Source organism: Triticum urartu, chromosome 6A, assembly GCF_056163025.1.
Source record: "Triticum urartu cultivar PI428250 chromosome 6A, HENAU_Tu73, whole genome shotgun sequence".
NCBI classification, from domain to species: domain Eukaryota; kingdom Viridiplantae; phylum Streptophyta; class Magnoliopsida; order Poales; family Poaceae; genus Triticum; species Triticum urartu.
Window position 1 is genome coordinate 178861483 of NC_141878.1, and position 15738 is coordinate 178877220.

Sequence of the window (15738 nt, forward strand, 5' to 3'; positions counted from 1 at the left end):
CTATTATGAATGAAACATGTTTGCAATGACCACTAGAGATTATAGTTACTCATGCCATGCTTAATTAGCTAGGACTTTATAATGGTTTACCTTGCGTGCCAACATGCTTTTAAAATGGTTGTGATGTAGTATGATGGAGTGGTATCCTCCTCCAAATGATTCGAGTGGATTGACTTGGCACATGTTCACGCATGTAGTTGAAACAAAATCAACATAGCCTCTACGATATTTATGTTCATGGTGATTTATATCCTACTCATGCTTGCACTCAATGTTGGTTAATTTCAATGCATGTTTATGACTGTTGTCGATCTCTAGTTGGTCACTTCCTAGTCTTTTTCTAGCCTTAACTTGTACTAAGCGGGAATACTGCTTGTGCATCCACTTCCATAAACCCCAAAGCTGTTCCATATGAGTCCACCATACCTACCTATGTGCGGTATTTACCTGCCGTTCGAAGTAAATTTGCATGTGCCAAACTCTAAACCTTCAAATGATAATATGTTTTGTATGCCCGAATCGGTCATGTACCAACTAGGGCAGTCAATATGTTCCATGCTAGGTGGGTTATTCTCATGATGAGTGGACACCGCTCATCGTTCACGAGAAAATGGCCGGTAACCAGGATGTAACACCCACGATGCGGCTATATCTCCCACGTGTTGACGCACGACTTAGAGGCATAAGCGCATGGTGGTTTAGTCGCAAGTGGGGTAATCTTCACACAATCCCAAGTACTGAATAAGAAAGGGATAAAGAGTCGGCTTACAATCGCCACTTCACACAAATAACAAGTAAACATACATCATCCATAGAACAATCAAGGTCCGACTACAGAACCAAAATAAAAGAAGACAACCCCAAGTGCTAGATCCCCGATCGTCCCAACTGGGCTCCACTACTCATCAACAGGAAACGAAACAAAATAACGATCAAGATCTTCATCAAGCTCCCACTTGAGTTCAGTATCGTCACCTGCACTGGTATCCTCGGCACCTACAACTGTTTGGAAGTATCCGTGAGTCACGAGGACTCAGCAATCTCACACCCGCGAGATCAAGACTATTTAAGCTTATGGGTAGGAAAGGGGTAGTGAGGTGGAGCTGTAGCAAGCACTAGCATATATGGTGGCTAACATATGCAAATGAGGGCGAGAAGAGAAGCAACACAACGGTCAAGAAGGTAGAAGTGATCAAGAAGTGATCCTGAAACTACTTACGTTCAAACATAACATAAGACCGTGTTCTCTTCCTAGACTCCACCGAAAAGAGACCATCACGGCTACACACGCGGTTGATTCATTTTAATTAAGTTAAGTGTCAAGTTCTATACAAACGGATATTAACAAATTCCCATCTGCCACATAACCGCGAGAACGACTCTCGAAAGTTTATACCCTGTAGGGGTGTCCCAACTTAGCCCATCACAAGCTCTCATGGTCAACGAAGGATATTCCTTCTCCCGGGAAGACCCAATCAGTCTTGGAATCCCGGTTACAAGACATTTCAACAATGGTAAAACAAGACCAGCAAAGCCGCCTGATGTGCCTACAAATCCCGATAGGAGTCACATGTATCTCGTTCTTAGGGCACACCGGATTGTCCAAACTTCCGGTAGGCGAGCCCAGAGTTGCCCCTGGTGGCCACCGGCGGCTGACAGGTTGGACAAACACTCAGAGGAGCACTGGCCTGGGGGTTTAAAATAAAGATGACCCTTGAGTCCGTGGAACCCAAGGGAAAAGGCTTAGGTAGCAAATGTTAAAACCAAGGTTGGGCCTTGCTGGAGGAGTTTTATTCAAAGCGAACTGTCAAGGGGTTCCCATAACACCCAACCGCGTAAGGAACGCAAAATCAAGGAACATAACACCGGTATGACGGAAACTAGGGCGGCAAGTGTGGAACAAAACACCAGGCATAAGGACGAGCCTTCCACCCTTTACCAAGTATATAGATGCATTAAAGTAAATAAGATATAATAATGATATCCCAACATATCCATGTTCCAACATGGAACAAACTTCAACTTCACCTGCAACTAGCAACGCTATAAGAGGGGCTGAGCAAAAGCGGTAACATAGCCAAACAATGGTTCGCTAGGAAAGGTGGGTTAGAGGCTTGTCATGGCAATATGGGAGGCATGATAAACAAGTGGTATGTAGCGCGACATAGCAATAGAAAGAACAACTAGCAAGCAAAGATAGAAGTGATTTCGAGGGTATGGTCATCTTGCCTGAGATCCCGCAAGGAAGAAGAACGAGTCCATGAAGAAGTCAAACGAACGTAGTCGAACGAATCATCACAACTCCGGAATGAAACCGAAGCTAACGATAGAAGCAACCCGGAAAGAAGTAAGCAACATAGTAAACAACCATCACATAACCATGGCATGATGCACAAACAAGAATGATGCATGTTCGGTTCAAAGAAGCATGGCATGGCAAAGTGCAACAAACAATACTACAAGTTAAGTGGAGCTCAATATGCAACAAGTTGCATATTGACGAAACACCACATTCGATTATTTAGTTCTCTCCTATTTATGTAGCCAACAATATTAAATGTTGTTTAACATGGCAAGAGGTGAGGCAAAAGTAAACTACACATTTTAGGCAATTTTGAGTGAGGCCGGAAACATCAAACAACAAATTCCAGTAAACCCTCACGTGCATTTAGCAATTTAATGCAAACACAAAATTTAAAAATTTTATATGTTGTTATCATGATGCAGATGGCATATGCAAGTATTAAGCAATTTTTATGAAAAAGTTAACATGAGCATGTTATGAAGAATTTTTCACCGTGGCGAAACAAAAAAGGGTGCCACAGCAACTACAGCGGAAATGGTGCCACGGTAACATATCCGATGATCAGGCAATTCGTGGAAGAGCCGGTGCAAAAGAACAAGTGTGCGGAACATGCAAGAGTGATGGGGAGTAATCCCGGTAATCGGGTGTCCCACATGACGGTGGCAAGGAAATGATAACCCATAAGTATAGGGGATCGCAACAGTTTTCGAGGGTAGAGTATTCAACCCAAATTTATTGATTCGACACAAGCGGAGACAAAGAATATTCTCAAGTATTAGCAGCTGCGTTGTCAATTCAACCACACCTGGAAACTTAAATCTGCAGCAAAGTGTTTAGTAGCAAGGTAATATGATAGTAGTGGTAACGGTAGCAAAAGGTAACAATAGTAAAAGTAATGTTTTTGGTATTTTGTAGTGATGATAGCAATAGCAATGGAAAATTAAATAAGCGAAGAACAATATATGGAAAACTCGTAGGCAATGGATCGGTGATAGAGAATTATGCCGGATGTGGTTCATCATGTAACAGTCATAACCTAGGGTGACACAGAACTAGCTCCAGTTTATTGGTATAATGTAGGCATGTATTCCGAATATAGTCATACGTGCTTATGGAAAAGTGCTTGCATGGCATCTTTTGTCCTACCCTCCCATGGCAGCGGGGTCCTTACGGAAACTAAGGGATATTAAGGCCTCCTTTTAATAGAGAACCGGAACAAAGCATTAACACATAGTGAATACATGAACCTCTCAAACTACGATCATCACCGGTAAGTATCCCGATTATTGTCACTTTGGGGTTAACGGATCATAACACATAATAGGTGACTATAGACTTGCAAGATAGGATCAAGAACACTCATATATTGATGAAAACATAATAGGTTCATATCTGAAATCATGGCACTCGGGCCCTAGTGACAAGCATTAAGCATACCAAAGTCATAGCAACATCAATCTCAGAACATAGTGGATACTAGGGATCAAACCCTAACAAAACTAACTCGATTACATGATAGATCCCATCCAACCCATCACCGTCCAGCAAGCCTACGATGGAATTACTCACGCACGGCGGTGAGCATCATGAAATTGGTGATGGAGGATGGTTGATGATGACGATGGCGACGGATTCCCCTCTCCGGAGCCCCGAACGGACTCGAGATCAGCCCTCCCGAGAGGTTTTAGGGCTTGGCGGCGGCTCCGTATCATAAAACGCGATAATTTCTTCTCTCTGATTTTTTTCTCCTCGAAACTCAATATATGGAGTTGGAGTTGGAGTCAGAGAGGCAACAGGGGGCCCACGAGGTAGGGGGGCGCGCCCCCCACCCCCGTGGAGAGGTGGTGGGCCCCCTGGCCTTCATCTTTTGCAGGTAGTTTTCATATTTTCTGAAAAGTGGCTCCGTGAAGTTTCAAGTCATTCCGAGAATGTTTGTTTCTGCACATAAATAACACCATGGTAATTCTGCTGAAAACAGCGCCAGTCCGGGTTAGTTCCATTCAAATCAAGCAAGTTAGAGTCCAAAACAAGGGCAAAAGTGTTTGGAAAAGTAGATACGACGGAGACGTATCAACTCCCCAAGCTTAAAACTTTGCTTGTCCTCAAGCAATTCAGTTGATAAACTAAAAGTGATAAAGAAAAACTTTTACAAACTCTGTTTGCTCTTGTTGTTGTAAATATGTAAAGCCAGCATTCAAGTTTTCAGCAAGGATTATAACTAACCACATCTGCAATAACGCATAGGTCTCAAGTTTACTCATATCAATAGCTTAATCAACTAGCGAGCCAAAATAATAAATCTCAGATGACAACACTTTCTCAAAACAATCATAACATGATATAACAAGATGGTATCTCGCTAGCCCTTTCTGAGACCGCAAAACATAAATGCAGAGCACCTTTAAAGACCAAGGACTGACTAGACATTGTAATTCATGGTAAAAGAGATCCAGTCAAGTCATACTCAATGTAAACTAACAGTAATGAATGCAAATGACAGCGGTGCTCTCCAACTGGTGCTTTTTAATAAGAGGATGATGACTCAGCATAAAAGTAAATAGATAGGCCCTTCGCAGAGGGAAACAGGGATTTGTAGAGGTGCTAGAGCTCGGTTTTAAAACAGAGGTGAATAATATTTTGAGCGGTATACTTTCATTGTCAACATAACAACCAAGAGATGGCGATATCTTCCATGCTACACACATTATAGGCGGTTCCCAAACAGAATGGTAAAGTTTATACTCCCCCTTCCACTAACAAGCATCAATCCATGGCTTGCTCGAAACAATGAGTGCCTCCAACTAACAAGAGTCCCAGGGGGAGTTTTGTTTGCAATTATTTTGATTTAGTTTACATAAAGCGTGGGACTGGGCATCCCGGTGACCAGCCATTTATCTCATGAGTGAGGAGCGGAGTCCACTCCTCTTGAGAATAACCCACCTAACATGGAAGATATAGGCAGCCCTAGTTAATACATGAGCTATTCGAGCATACAAAACGGGATATTTATTTGAAGGTTTAGAGTTTGGCACATACAAATTTACTTGGAACGGCAGGTAGATACCGTATATAGGTAGGTATAGTGGACTCATGTGGAATAACTTTGGGGTTTAAGGAGTTTGGATGCACAAGCAGTATTCCCGCTTAGTATAGGTGAAGGCTAGCAAAAGACTGGGAAGCGACCAGCTAGAGAGCGACAACAGTCATGAACATGCATTAAAATTAATCAACACCGAATGCAAGCATGAGTAGGATATAATCCACCATGAACATAAATATCGTGAAGGCTATGTTGATTTTGTTTCAACTACATGCGTGAACATGTGCCAAGTCAAGTCACTTAAATCATTCAGTGGAGGATACCACCCTATCATACCTCATCATAACCATTTTAATAGCATGTTGGCGCGCAAGGTGAACCATTATAACTCATAGCTAATCAAGCATGGCTTAATAAACTATGATCTCTAGTTGTCATTGCAAACATATTTATTCATAATAGGCTAAATCAGGAACGATGAACTAATCATATTTACAAAAACAAAAGAGGTCGAGTTCATACCAGCTTTTCTCATCTCAGCCAGTCCATCATATATCATCATAATTGCCTTTCACTTGCACGATTGAATGATGTGAATAATAATAATAATGCACGTGCATTGGACTAAGCTGGAATCTGCAAGCATTCAATAAACAGGAGAAGACAAGGCAATATGGGCTCTTTTGTTATATAAACAATAATGCATATAAGAGCCACTTCAACAATTTAATTATGGTCTTCTCCTATCAACCCCCAAAGAAAAGAAAAGAAATAAAACTATTTACACGGGAAAGCTCCCAACAAGCAAAAGAAGAACAGGAAATCTTTTTGGGTTTTCTTTTTAATTACTACTACAAGCATGGAAAGTAAACTAATTAAAAGCTACAACTAATTTTTTTTGTTTTTCTTAAAGTTTATTAAACACACAAGAAGAAAGCATAAAAAGGAAAATAAACTAGCATGGATGATACAATGAAAAAGTATGAGCACCGACATCTAGCAATGAGTGTGTGAACATAAATGTAATGTCGGTGGGAAATACGTACTCCCCCAAGCTTAGGCTTTTTGCCTAAGTTGGTCTATGGCCACGGCTGGCCTGGCGGATATCCATAATAATAGTTGGGGTTGTATTGAGAAGAAAAAGAGGAAGACTCCGATTGCCACTGGCTGACAATCATCTCCGGATCCCACTGGTAATTAGACTGTCGTGAAGGATCAACTTGTGGTTCAGGCTCTGGCTCCTCAGCTGGTGCAGGGTTGTGGTAGGCGTGAATAGCCTTCAACGGAACAAGGCACGTGCCTGAAGATAAATAAAACAAAGAAGGAGCAGGCAGGGTAATAGTCTCAAGATGATGTTTGTTAAAGAACAATTGATATTTAAGCTCTCCTTCCCTATTCTTAACAATAAAATCATGTGCCACCATACTTTTATAATCTAGATAAACACGAGGCAGCACTTTTTCTTCCATCTCATAACGCCTAACAGGTACGTTAAAATGTGCAGCTAGGCGTGAAGCATAGATGCCTCCAAAGATGGGGCCCTTTGTACGGTTCAGACTTAACCGTTTGGCAATAATGCCCCCCATACTAACAGAGTTATCACCATATAAACCATGGAGCAAAATAATAATATCAGGGATACTAAGGTTTCCACAGTTTCCGCGACCAATTAAGCAATGACTAGCAAATAATGCAAAATAACATAAAACAGGAAAATGTATGCTAGTGATTCGTGCATCGGAAACCTTCCTTGTTTCCCCTACAGTGATAGTATCAATAAACCCCTCCACATCATCGCGATGTGGTTCTTCTGTCTTGCCTTCAAAAGGGACTAAACAAACCCGACAAAAATCATAAAGTGACATCTCCTTATGCTCATCATATATATAAAACTCCACCGTAGGTGGTGAGCTCCTAGAATGGAAATGGAAGTTTTGCAAAAAGATATATGTGAGTAAGAGATACTGATCGCATTGGTCGTGGAGGAAAGTGGTAAGGCCTGCATTCTTAGCCAATTCATGAAAATCTTCATAAATCCCGGCTGCTCTCAAGAAATCCTCGGAAGGCCATTCACACGCCCGAACCTCCGCGGTGCAAGGCAGATTATACTTAGGCTTTGGTGCCTTTCCCTTCGAGCTTTGGCTCGATGAGCCCCTCAAAAGTCTCCTCATCATTTTTTGAAAAATTCTGAAATTTTTAGTAGCTTCAAAATAAAGGTAAACCAAACTCAATAATATTGGTAGCAACTACTCCTGCAAGTGCCTAGGGCCTATATCATGCATCAAAACTACTTGGAACCATATAAATTTGACATGCAAGCTCAAGAACAGGGTCACCTAAGCAGCAAAAATTTGCAATGAATAAAGCATAGAACAAAAACTAATTGGACCAATGGAGGGGTCACATACCAAGGAACAATCTCCCCAAGCAGTTTTGTGAGAGGTGCTTTGAGCAAGGAGATCGAAAATGGCAGCAAAGTGAGCTAGAACTCGTGCTTGAGCTGGATATTCGTGTTTGGGGGAGGAAGAAGGAGTGTATGGGTGTAAGGATAAGTGGAGGAGGCCCACCATGGGCCCACGAGGCAGGGGCTCGCCCAGGGGGTAGGGCGCGCCCTCCACCCTCGTGGGCAGGTGGTTGACCCCCCCCCCCCTCCGCTGTGTTCTCAGTGCCAAATATTCTCAAATATTCTGGAAAAAATCATATTTAAATTTCAGGGCATTTGAAGAACTTCTATTTTCGAGGTATTTTCATATTGCACGGATAATCAGATAAGAGACAGAAAAATATTTATGTTTATTTTATTTAATATAAATAATAGAAAGTAAAAGTGGGGTACAGAAGGTTGTGCCTTCTAGTTTCATCCTTCTCATGATCATCAAAAGGAATCCACTAACAAGGTTGATCAAGTCTTGTTAACGAACCCATTCCGAATAACATGGAACCGAAGAAATTTCGAATAACACTATGTTACCTCAACGGGGACATGCACATCCCCAATAATAAGAATATCATATTTCTTCTTGGCAGTAGGAAGAGGAAATTCAAAACCTCCAAATATAATCGATGGCATTTTTCCAATAGAGTTGATACTATGAACTTGAGGTTGTTTCCTCGGAAAGTGTACCGTATGCTCATTACCATTACCATGAAAAGTGACATTGCCTTTAGTGCAATCAATAACAGCCCCTGCAGTATTCAAAAAGGGTCTTCCAAGAATAATAGACATACTATCGTCCTCGGGAATATCAAGAATAACAAAGTCTGTTAAAAAAGTAATGTTTGCAACTACAACAGGCACATCCTCACAAATACCGACAGGTATAGCAGTTGATTTATCAGCCATTTGCAGAGATATTTCAGTAGGTGTAAACTTATTTCAATCAAGTCTACGATATAAAGAGAGAGGCATAACACTAACACCGGCTCCAAGATCACATAAAGCAGTTTTAACATAGTTTCTTTTATTGGAGCATGGTATAGCTGGTACTCCTGGATCTCCAAGTTTCTTAGGTATTCCACCCTTGAAAGTATAATTAGCAAGCATGGTGGAAATTTCAGCTTCCGGTATCTTTCTCTTATTTGTAACAATTTCTTTCATATACTTAGTATAAGGATTAATTTTGAGCATATCAGTCAAACACATACGCAAGAAGATAGGTCTAATCATTTCAGCAAAGCGATCAAAATCCTCATCATCCTTTTACTTGGATGGTTTGGGAGGAAAAGGCATGGGTTTCTGAACCCATGGTTCTCTTTCTTTACCGTGTTTCCTAGCAACAATGTCTTTCTTATCATAACATTGATTCTTTGAATGTGGGTTATCAAGATCAACAGCAGGTTCAATTTCTATATCGTTATCATTACTAGGTTGAGCATCATCATGAACATTATTATTAACATTATCACTAGTTTCAGGTTCATTAACAGATTGAGTTTCGGCATCAGAAATATAAATATCATTTGGATTCTCGGGTGTTTCAACAATAGGATGTAACGCCCTCGATGCGGCTATAGCTCCTACGTGTCGAAGCATGACTTAGAGGCATAACCGCATTGAAAGCAATGTCAAAAGTAAGGCAATCTTCACAACATCCCATGTAATATAGATAATGAAAGGGGAAGGTACATAGTTGGCTTACACTCGCCATGTCAAACAAAGTACATAAATAGCATTACATCATTCAAACATTCATGGCCCGACTACGGCGCCAAAATAAAAGATCAACCCAACATGCGACACGGTCCCGATCGCCCCAACTGGGCACTACTACTGATCATCAGGGAAAGACACATAGTAACTACGTGAGTCCTCGTCGAACTCCCACTTGAGCTCAAGCGCGTCATCTAGAACGGAGTCATCAGGCCCTGCATCTGGTTAGGAAGTAAACTGTGAGCCATAGGGACTCAGCAATCTCCCACCCTCGCGGTCAAGACTATTTAAGCTTATAGGTAAGACAAGGTAATATGTGGAGCTGCAGCAAGCGACTAGCATATATGGTGGCTAACCTGTTGGCAAAAGAGAGCGAGAAGAGAAGGCAAAGCGTGAACGAATAACTAGAGAACAACCTGCGGCAAGCATTACTCCAACACCGTGTTCACTTCCCAGACTCCGCCAAGAAGAGACCATCATGGTAACACACACAGTTGATTCATTTTAATTAGGTTAAAGTTCAAGTTATCTACAACTGGACATTAACAAATTCCCATCTGCCCATAACCGTGGGCATGGCTTTCGAAAGTTCAAATCCTTGCAGGGGAGTCCCACCTTAGCCCATGACAAGCTCTCACGGTCAACGAAGGAATAGACCTTCTCTCGAGACATTCTGAGCAGACTCGGCATCCCGGTTCTACAAGACAAATCCAACAATGGTAAAACAAGTCCAGCAACACCACCCCCTGTGCCGAAAAATTCTGATAGGAGCTGCACATATCTCGTTCTCAGGGCACACCGGATAAGCTAACCAACGGGAGCCAACGTAACCCAAGTTACCAAGGGACGGCCCCGCACGGTGCTCTAGGTTGGACCAACGCTCAGAGGAGCACTGGCCCGGGGGTTTAAAATAAAGATGACCCTTGAGTCCGCGAAACCCAAGGGAAAAAGTCTAGGTGGCAAATGGTAAAACCAAGGTTGGGCATTGCTGGAGGAGTTTTATTCAAGGCGGACTGTCAAGGGGTTCCCATTATCACCCAACCGCGTAAGGAACGCAAAATCCGGGAACATAACACCGATATGACGGAAAACTAGGGCGGCAAGAGTGGAACAAAACACTAGGCGAGAGGCCGAGCCTTCCACCCTTTACCAAGTATATAAATGCATTAAGATAACAAGATAATATAATGATATCCCAACAAGTAAACAATGTTCCAACAAGGCACGATCTCCAATCTTCACCTGCAACTAGCAACGCTATAAGAGGGGCTGAGCAAAGCGGTAACATAGCCATTCAACGGTTTGCTAGGACATGGTGGGTTAGAGGTTTGACATGGCAATTTGGGAGGCATGATAAGCAAGTGGTAGGCATCGTAGCATAGGCATAGCAAAAGAGCGAGCATCTAGCAAAGCAAAGATAGTAGTGATTTCGAGGGTATGATCATCTTGCCTGCAAAGTTGTCAGAGTTGACTGGATCCTCGAAAGCAAACTCAACGGGCTCCTCGTTAGCGAACTCGTCTCCCGGCTCTACCCAAACAATACAAACAAGCAAACAGAACACAAATCAACCACGTGCAAAGCTCAAACAACATGATGCAAACATGGTATGCTATGCGGGATGCGATATGTGATGCATATGCAAGATTTGACAAAGGATGAAAGAACCTGGCCTCAACTTGGAAATCCAAGTGTGCCACTGGAAAGGTGAGATGATTTCGCTTGAAAACGATATAAAGAACTCCGGAATCGGAGTCACGGTTTGGAAATGGCAAGCAATTCAAATATGGCACCGGTCTGCGATATACATCAAGTAGCCATCTAAATGCAACAAGACGAACATGCTACAGCACCCAAACATGACAACAAAATCCATGGCAGGGATCCATTCATGATGCTTAGCAAAAGATGAACACTGAGCTACGGCCAATTCATCAATTAACAGGTTCAAACAAGCATGGAAAAAATGCATTTGGTAAACAGATTTCAGACTGTGAAATTGACACTTGTCTGGAATTTCAGATCAGATAGCACACTTTGGAGCATGAAAACTATATGCTACAGGTACTGAACATGGCAAAGTAAAGCATGGCATGGATCTACTCAAAGATCTTAACAAAAGTCCCTTAGGGTGTGTTTGGTTGATGTCACGGACTGGAATGGCATGGGTCCGACCCATTCCTAGGCCTCGTTTTCGCGTTCAGTTGGACTTATGGATCGGAACCCACTCGTTCCCGCGGACCGAATATTCGGCCCAGATGCGGAACGTGGTGAGACCTCGAAAATGGCCGGACCACGCGGAACCGCTCACCCCTCACTCTCTCGCAGCCCTCGCAGCCCTATCGCCTCGCTCTCCCTCCAGGTGCGCCGCCTCTCCCTCCTCTCTCCCCGTCCATGGATCTAGGCGCGCCGGCCGATTCCTTCCTTCCCCGCCGGCCAAATCTTCCCTTCCCTGCCGGCCGACTCCCTCCTTTCCTCGGTGCCCACTAACTCCTCTCATTCCTCTCATGATTTGCTGCAGAACAGAGGGAGCTCGATCTGGATCTGCAGTTGCGGCGGCTTGCAGAGGAATAGCAGCGGGGCGGCGGCTTCTTGCAGGCTGACAGCGGCAGCAGAGGCCCAGCACACCATCCCAATCTCTAGGTACAAACATCAATCCCTTCCCCTTGTATATTCTACTGCTGGTCTTGGATATGCCCAAACGAGAGTGATACAGAGATATGGAGTGGTTCTTGTGATAATTCATGGTTGTATTTGTTTCACTTTCGTTACTTTATGTTGGTAAAATTAGTACTCTGTTTTCCTAATTTGTACGAAAATACATGCTGTCCAGTATATTTTTGCAATATATATTGTTGATGTATGCGTCATTCGTAGCTATATTTTTGATACTATGCATCACTTGTAGATGGCCAAGAAGATGAACAAAAGAAAAAAGATGGTTAGGGGAGCTGCTATTTTTGTTGCACTAGCTGCAATGGCAGTCATTATTCGGGCTATAATAAGGAAAAGAAGACCACGCATTACCTATGGGCCAATGCATGAAAGAGATCGAATCAGATTTGATTATCTAAACCAAAAAATATGGCAAAGTGATGTGTTGTGCAAAAACATGTTAAGGTTTGAAAGAGCTGCATTTTTTAATTTGTGTAGCATAATAAGGGATCGCAAGTTGCTAGAAGACGGTCCACATCTTAGTGTGGAGCAACAATTGGCGATGTTTTTGCATACAATTGGGCATAACCTTCGGAATAGGGTTGTGTCAGCCAATTTTTGTAGATCATACGGCACAACCAGCATCTATTTTAGAAAGGTTCTTCATGCCATAGGCGAGCTTCGTAATGATTATATACGGCCACCATCATTGGAGACCCCCACAAAAATTGCAGGAAATCATCGGTTTGACCCATATTTTAAGGTAATTTCTAAAACTATTCGTTAGGTATGTAGGCTATATGATATGGTATTTACTACTTGTCACTATATAGGATTGTATTGGAGCTATCGATGGTACACATGTGCGAGCAGGTGTTACCAAAGATGTGGAGCATTCTTTTCGTGGTAGGAAGGCCTTTACAACCCAAAATGTGATGGCAGCGGTAGATTTTGATCTCCGCTTCACGTATGTATTGGCTGGTTGGGAAGGGTCAGCACACGATGCAACCGTTTTAGCTGATGCGTTAACGCGTGAGAGAGGCTTACAAGTACCACCAGGTAAGAAGTTGGCTTAGATAGAAATTGTCATATGTTCTTTGCCTCAAGAAACCATTGTCACAATTATTTGTTTCACCTTTTTAGGTAAGTTCTACCTAGTTGATGCCGGTTATGGAGCCAAGCCCGGGTTCTTACCACCTTTTCGTGGTGTGAGGTACCATTTGAATGAGTGGGGCAACAATCCAGTCCAAAATGATAAAGAGCTATTCAATCTTAGGCACTCTTCACTACGGGTGACGGTAGAGAGGGCTTTTGGATCTCTCAAGAGGCGTTTCAAAATTTTAGATGATGCCAAACCATTCTTTACTTTACCAACACAAGTTGACATTGTTATAGCTTGTTGTGTTCTTCACAATTATGCACTATCACAAGGGATTGATGAATTTATTATACCTGAAGTGACATGGACCACCCAACCAATTAGAACATCAAGGCAACAAGCAAGTGACACTAGGGCCGTGGTAGACCGTAGGCTACAAATGGCAGCCCAAATGTGGGAAGATAGACAACTCATGTATGCTAATCTATGAGTGTGGCACACTTCATGTATTTGTATCATTTACTATATTTGAACCATGTATTTCGTGATGTTTGGACAACTACATTTGAATTTATTTGATGGCTGGACAGATTGTATCATTTACTCTATTTGAACCATGTATTTGTGATGTTTGGACAACTACATTTGAATTTATTTCATGGCGGGACAGATTATATCATTTACTCTATTTGCACCATGTATTTGTGATGTTTCGACAACTACATTTGAATTTATTTCATGGCGGGACAGATTATATCATTTACTCTATTTGCACCATGTATTTGTGATGTTTCGACAACTACATTTGAATTTATTTCATGGCTGGAAAGATTATATCATTTACTCTATTTGCACCATGTATTTGAAATGCTATAATCCATGTTTTCTCAATCTCTTGTTGGCTGGACAGAAATGGAGAGTGTTGAAGTCACCGCTGCAAGTGGGAGCTCCGGGAGAGCTGGGATCATTGTATGGACCAATTCGATGACGAAAACCATGCTTGGTTTTTTGGCTGGTCTTGTTGCTGATGGGAAGAGAACTTCAAGTGGATTCAGGGATGTGCATCATAGACAATGTGCTGCTGTTTTGAATGAGCAATTCAAGCTTTCTGTCACTGGAGATCAAGTCAAAAACCATCTCAAGAAGTGGAGGAAGATATGGGGAAGGGTAGCCAACTTGAAGAATTTAAGTAGAGCTCTATGGGATGAAGACACTTGCACAATTAGGCTCAGCGAGGAGCACTATGCAGGGCATTGTATGGTATGCTTCTCATCCCACAAATTTGATGCCATTTATGTTAGCATTATGCTAATCAATTTGCACAATGTTTGTAGACCCACAAAGCTGATGCCCCCTTCTTGAATACACCAATTGAACACTATCATGCCATGGCTTCCATTTATGGGACAATGGGGGCCAAGGGGCAGAATGCTAGGTCTGGCAACGATCTTCTTTCTATTGATCTCGAAGACGAGGAGAATGGTGAGGTGAACACGTCACCAAATGTTGGTGAGTCTTGTGACCCCAAAGCACCACCCAAAAAGAAGGCTAAGATAAAGCACGTTGTTGAGGATCCACTAGTTATCACTCTCAAAGATGGGTTCAAACTTGTGGCTGAAGCGCTTGTGAAGTCTAGTGGAGATGATGATGACATACCCGATGACCTTTGGGATGTAATATCAACACTGCCAGATTTTCAAGAAGAGCACCTAGCCCACTACTATGCTCATCTTGTGGACAACCCCAAGACTGCAAGAGCCTTCATGAAACTTACGCAAATCAACAAGTCTGTTTGGGTGAGTAGGTATGTCAAGAAGAACTTCTAAATTCGATATGGTTGTATGGTTGCCAAGTATGTGAACTTGACATGTATGGCTGTAGTGCACTTTGATTGCTTTTGGAGATTTGGTATGTGAACATGACATGTGTGGTTGTCAAGTATGTGAACTTGACATGTATGGCTCTATTGCACTCTGATTGCTTTTGGGAAACCTATGTTATATGTGTTGTTGAAACCTGTGCTATATGTGTTGTTATGTTGTCTTTCTTGAATATATATATATTGTTATGTTGTCTTTTTTGAAAATACAAATGAAATGCTGCCGAAATTTTGAATTTATGTCATTCCATTTTTCATTCCGTTCTTCCAACCAAACAGCGGAATGGAACCAACCCGTTCCGCTCTTTTGCTCCTACTAAACACAGGAATGGAACGGACCCATTCCTCTGGAATGGAACCATTCCATTCCATGACAGTTGGTTCCCCAACCAAACACACCCTTAGTGACCTTGAGCCAAAAGGGATCAGAAAATACAATTGCAAGCATGTGAACATGGCAAAAACATAATCAGTTCACAGACTTAGTGTAAACTGGAGCATGCAAAATCAGATATCAAGTAGGCATGTTTACGAGCTCGATGCACTCACTACAGAGCAAGTCATGACAATCTAAGCATACACCAATCAAGAATACACATTATACAAGCTAGA

General features: G+C 42.2%; 1 protein-coding gene across 3 annotated transcripts; it reads left to right on the forward strand.

Moving 5' to 3' along the window:
* Positions 1 to 12020: 12020 nt before the first annotated feature.
* On the forward strand, positions 12021 to 15242 carry LOC147964652 (uncharacterized). Of its 3 annotated transcripts, none has more exons than XM_087527335.1 (3): positions 12021 to 12136; positions 14158 to 14507; positions 14582 to 15242. In XM_087527335.1, exons 2-3 carry the CDS (start codon positions 14160 to 14162, stop codon positions 15071 to 15073), a joined length of 840 nt encoding a protein of 279 aa, XP_087383461.1. In that variant the 5' UTR covers positions 12021 to 12136; positions 14158 to 14159; the 3' UTR covers positions 15074 to 15242. The 3 variants fall into 3 exon arrangements, with proteins under 3 accessions (XP_087383461.1, XP_087383462.1, XP_087383460.1); XM_087527336.1 differs by lacking the exon at positions 12021 to 12136 and adding an exon at positions 13642 to 13721; XM_087527334.1 differs by lacking the exon at positions 12021 to 12136 and having other exon boundaries at positions 14140 to 14507.
* The last annotated feature ends 496 nt before the right edge of the window (positions 15243 to 15738 follow it).

What these genes read in the sequence shown, in the direction of transcription:
- LOC147964652 (XM_087527335.1), top strand. Translation starts at nt 14,160, where the DNA reads ATGGAGAGTGTTGAAGTCACCGCTGCAAGTGGGAGCTCCGGGAGAGCT. An exon ending in ACTATGCAGGGCATTGTATG is followed by an intron (nt 14,508 to 14,581) that starts GTATGCTTCTCA and finishes CAATGTTTGTAG; the next exon opens with ACCCACAAAGCTGATGCCCC.